The 4,788-nt window shown below is 44.4% G+C and overlaps 1 protein-coding gene across 2 annotated transcripts; it reads right to left on the minus strand.

Moving 5' to 3' along the window:
- Window positions 1-1,363: 1,363 nt before the first annotated feature.
- Window positions 1,364-4,788, minus strand: LOC125549433 (uncharacterized). Of its 2 annotated transcripts, XM_048712848.2 has the most exons (10): window positions 4,042-4,788; window positions 3,748-3,939; window positions 2,943-3,050; window positions 2,815-2,853; window positions 2,618-2,713; window positions 2,443-2,532; window positions 2,200-2,316; window positions 2,051-2,089; window positions 1,817-1,867; window positions 1,364-1,734 (listed from the first exon to the last, which is right to left on the minus strand). In XM_048712848.2, the coding sequence occupies exons 1-10, from the start codon at window positions 4,663-4,665 to the stop codon at window positions 1,639-1,641; spliced, it is 1,452 nt and encodes a 483-aa protein (XP_048568805.1). In that variant the 5' UTR covers window positions 4,666-4,788; the 3' UTR covers window positions 1,364-1,638. The 2 variants fall into 2 exon arrangements, 1 of the variants encoding a protein (XP_048568805.1); XR_015599141.1 differs by lacking the exon at window positions 1,364-1,734 and having other exon boundaries at window positions 2,423-2,532.

The raw sequence follows: 4,788 nt of genomic DNA on the forward strand, positions 1-4,788 counted from the left end.
TTTTACGGGTTGAAAAACAGGGGCAAAGATTAGAACCCTCAAACCCAACCCTTATAACGGAATATTCCCCATGAACGACGTTGTCGTTGCACGCGGGAGGTCGGCGGGGCGGCCGCCGGCGGCGGGGGCGACTAGCAGCGGTGGTCGCGGGCGTGGGCGCGGGAGTTGGGAGGATTTTTCCCTCCCGCGCGAGGATAACCGCCAAATGAGGGTTGGGGTAGGTTTTGCTCCCCAACCCTTACTTTTGAGGGTTGGACCTTTAAAAAAAATTGAGGGTTTGAGGGTTAAGGGGTTCTAGTCTACAGCTTTTTTTCGACGAAAACTGTAAAAAAAAAGCAGTTATTTTTAGGGGTTTGAGGGCTCTACTAGACTTGCTCTTACTTCTTATGCCAGATTAGGATTTGACCTCAGTGGCGACTGGGAATGTTCGATAGATGATTGCCATTACTACCTGGTACCTCTGGTAGGAAAAGCGTAAATTGGTCCACGAGGAAACAACCCAGATCATCTCTCAGATATCACTAGGGATCCGTGCAATTACAACAAATTTTGTTAATGCTTGCTCTCCAAAAGCGATCACAAGAAAAGGAGGCTGGACCCAACCCCTCTGGGTTTTGTAAAACTTAATGTTGATGCCTCGTTTGATCATGATGAGCTCAGGGGCATTGTCGGGGTGGTACTCAGGGATGATAGAGATAAATTCATTGCAAGGGGGATGGAAAGATAGACTAGTGCGCAGATATCTGGCGGCTGAAGCTTTGGCACTCCGATATGGGTTATCCCTGGCACAAAAAATGGGGTGCAATCGTCTAGTTATCAACTCTGACAATTTAGAGGTCATCAAGATAATGAACAATGGAGGATGTCATACGGGCGCAGCGGCAGCAATTTTTGATGATTGTTATCATCTCGCTTGTGATTTTCCTATTTCTAGGTTTGAACATTGTAATAGAGAAGCAAATAAGATAGCTCACAAACTAGCTAGGCTACCGAGATTTTCTGCGATTGGCTTGAGGAACCAATAAATGAAATTATAACAGACTATGTATCTATTTTCTCTAATGATGAATAAAGTGGGTGGTGTTTTGATTGAAAAAGAAGGGAGAGAGAATCATGCCTTGACACTACGAATTCACGGCAGCGAAGATAGGGCCTATGTGTATAGCCATCTAGCCTTTGGTCGACTTGCGGAGTCTACAATGATTTTCTAAAAAAGCAAACCACGCACCGACCGCTAGCGAAAGGCATGCGGCGTGATATGCCGAGCTGCATAAAGTTGACTACAGAGACCCAGTTTTTTCTTTAACAAAACAACCCATCCCTCAATTCCATAATACGAACCATATGATATGTACTCCCTCCACACACAAATATAAGATCTTTATTAGGACAACATGACCAAAATGAGGAACAAACACACTAAAATGTGTCTACACACATCCGAGTCAGGAATAAGTTAGAACATATTATATTTGTGAACAGAGAGTAGAAAAAAGTTAGACATCATCATATAAGGTCTTGAGCCACATCTTATGTTGGGTAACATATGAAGAATTTGCTCAAAGGGTACATCCGAGCCCAGGTGTACTTGGGCATCAAATGCCAAACGATCACCGCGGACGCCAGCAACAAACACATCTACGCTGGTATCTCGGCCTTGGGAATCATTCCTAAGACTTCTGCAATCTGGAGCTTCTTCCTGGCGTAGTGTGCATACGTCTTTGGCAATGCACGCTGAAATTGGAAAAGAATGAGCTATTACATACAAAACCTGCAGGCGGAAACAATATTGCCTACCAATATCTATACAACCAACCTTGTAATTAATTTCCTGCGCAATCAACTCTTGGACTCTCCAATCCGGAAGCTATACACAGCAAGGAGAGACATCAGACAATGATGTAATATACTCCCTTCGGTCCATAATAAGTGTCATGGTTTTGAACTAAGGTTGAACTAACCTTACTTCAAAACTACGACACTTATTTTGTATCGGAGGGAGTAGTATATAACAGATTCCAAAGCATGGACCACACCACACTATACTTACCTTCACTTCCTTACTAATGCCCTCTGTGCACCGGTGGAACTGCAAAGGGAAGACGGTTAAAGCATTTGCATCGTAAGAGATACTACTTAACCAATGAAAACACATACAGAACACCTATGAACAACAACAACAACAACAACAAAACCTACTTGTCGCTCCAGTTGCAAAAAGCCTCCGGGCCGCTCCAGCTCGGCCTTCAAAGTTTGCTGGCGCGATGGTACCAAATTCTCAGTGCAAACTTCCTGCAGAGCATCTCTGAAACTTGTCTACATGTTGTCCAACAAAGAAGAAAACAATACCACCAAGCATAAACAGGGTTAGAACACGAGATAAAACAACACTACCAAGAACAAAGAAATAAACTGCTCTTACTTCTGATGTACAATGCTGACCTGACCCTTGACCCGCTTCCAAATCTCAAAATAGGCACGGTCAAGATCTTTCACAAACACGACATAAAAGCGAGTCCTCCATATATACTCCTAAATTTAATCAAAAGATTGCAATTGTCAGATACAACCATAACTAGAGCTGACAATCTAAATGAGCAAGGGGCAAAGGAAGTACCATGAAACCATAATATGCTAGACCGAAATCAATGTTGTGGAACTCAGCAGCAATCCTAATTGCTTGGTAAAAACCTTTACGACGGATTTGATCCCACTAAATAGAAGAACAGGAAAGTTAATGTGATGCTACAACGTATATGTAGAGATTAGTTGTCAATTGTCATTACATGGTTTTGAGAGGTCATATAGGCCTACCTCCGGAGTATCTTCTTTAAGCACATGATTTTCAAGCCACTGTTAAGAACAGAAGGTTGTTAGTCCAATTTCCTTTTTACTAAACAGAGTTTTAAACTTGGACTAGCTGATCGCTGCACCATGCATACCTTAATTTCCTTGACCATTTTTTCCCAGTACAGCACATAGTCTCTATCAGCTTCATGGGTATTATAAAACAAGATGTACTGACTCAAGCTTCCATACTCACTCCAAGCCTGCACCAGAAAAGAAGGAAAGCAACATATCACAGTTGTCCTGAGAATAACAAGCACTGAGCATAAGGGCACGGAATGCTCTTAGGATCATATGTGTGTGTGCGCCTATTATTTTATAGTACTAGCGCACTTCAAGAAATTACAAAAAAGAAAAACAGTATTGTAACATGCAACATATACAGGGACTCAAGATATTAGGCAAAACTCCATTTACACAGACAGAAAAAGGATGGTACTCTATTTGGGAGCAGTCTGCATGTGGACCTCTTGTCAATTTTTTAGGACTTGCCCCACGTAAAAAATGCATCAGCATATTAAACTCTCAGGGAAGAAGGTATAACTTTTGTCTTTTTCTTCTACCATGCACATTTTATGAGATTTTCCAAAATTTATTGCAAACACACATATAAACTGTGTTTAATCTCCACAAGATGCTAAGTTCATAGTTTTATTTCAGCATTTTGTCAAGAACCTCAGGCTCCTAGAACCAAGGGGTTACTCAAACAAAGCCATGCTATGCTATAAAGAAATGGAGAATAGCAGTCATCATTCGATAACTGTCCAAGCTGTCAAAGAAATATTTGTGGTCACCAATTCAAAGGTAAGAAGAGAAGAAGAAACTGGTTACTGGCTGCATGAGCACAAATTAAGTCTATATGAATCACTGAACTGAAAGTAGTAATACAGATATACTTACACAGTTAGGGAGGACTAGCCGCTGGTAGTCACTCAATGACTTAAGTAAACAGAGGTCAGAGTCGAAATACCAGCCAAAGACACCATCTTCCAGGTAAGGAGAGAAACATGTATTCTCCAATGCAAGCTCGAGAGGGTACTTGCATTCCGATGTAGCTTCGTCTAGCTCGCCGATATGCTTCCCTTTCAGCAACTACACAGATGAACAGTCGAGTAAGTACATAATTAATAGGGTATAACTATGTGTATATGATTGATCGCGATAGACAAATAGATGGATTGATATGGGACTAACCAGGTAGGCTTTGATGCGGTAACCTACATACTTGACATGGAGCTCGCGAAACTCCTCCTGATTCAGACGAGTCTCAGTGTCGATTTCAGCAGGTCTGCAAGCCTTTAGCTTTTCGGAGTAGTTGACGAATTCCTCCTCAGGGATATCATCGCCCATGTCCTCTACAGAATTTCTCTCTCCAACACCTGGCCCGTGGGGTTCGCTCAAGAACTTGTGGACTTGATATTCTACCAGAGCAGCCCGCAGCTCATCATCATAGAAATTAGAACGAGTGAGGGCTTGGACAATTTCATCCGAAGGAAGATTTGGGATGTCGGCGGCGGCGGCGCATAACTGTAACTGCAACTCCGCGAGGCGCGAGGCGAGGATTTCATGGTACCTGGACTCGCGAGCCGGCCAGGCGTCCGGCACCTCGTCGAAGGATCCTGACGGGGCTCCGCTGGAAGTCCGCCCGGCCAGCTCGTCCAAGGATCCGGACGGCTGCGCGCTGGATGTCGTGCTGCTGCTGTCCGATTCGACATGGGATCTGGACAACGATGCGCCTTCTTCACCGCGGCGCCGGCGGGAGGGTCCTTGTCGAGGAACCCTCCTGCGGCGGCCGCGCCTCTTCTGCGGCATCGGCATCTGATCGGCGATCACAGGGGTCGAACCGGCGTGACGGCGAGGGGAAGGGGATCGCGATTCGAAGCTAGGGTTTCGTGTGGATGAGGACTCGGTGACCTTTGTGCTCTGGGGAGGGTTCACGGA

Source organism: Triticum urartu, chromosome 3A (assembly GCF_056163025.1).
Source record: "Triticum urartu cultivar PI428250 chromosome 3A, HENAU_Tu73, whole genome shotgun sequence".
NCBI lineage: Eukaryota > Viridiplantae > Streptophyta > Magnoliopsida > Poales > Poaceae > Triticum > Triticum urartu.

Bases quoted from the DNA above. Each gene is read 5' to 3' on its own strand.
- LOC125549433 (XM_048712848.2), bottom strand. From the start codon at position 4,665: ATGCCGATGCCGCAGAAGAGGCGCGGCCGCCGCAGGAGGGTTCCTCGA. The intron at 3,940-4,041 runs GTTAGTCCCATA...TCATCTGTGTAG, and splicing joins ACCGCATCAAAGCCTACCTG to TTGCTGAAAGGGAAGCATAT. The intron at 2,317-2,442 runs GTCAGCATTGTA...GACAACATGTAG, and splicing joins GGAAGCGGGTCAAGGGTCAG to ACAAGTTTCAGAGATGCTCT.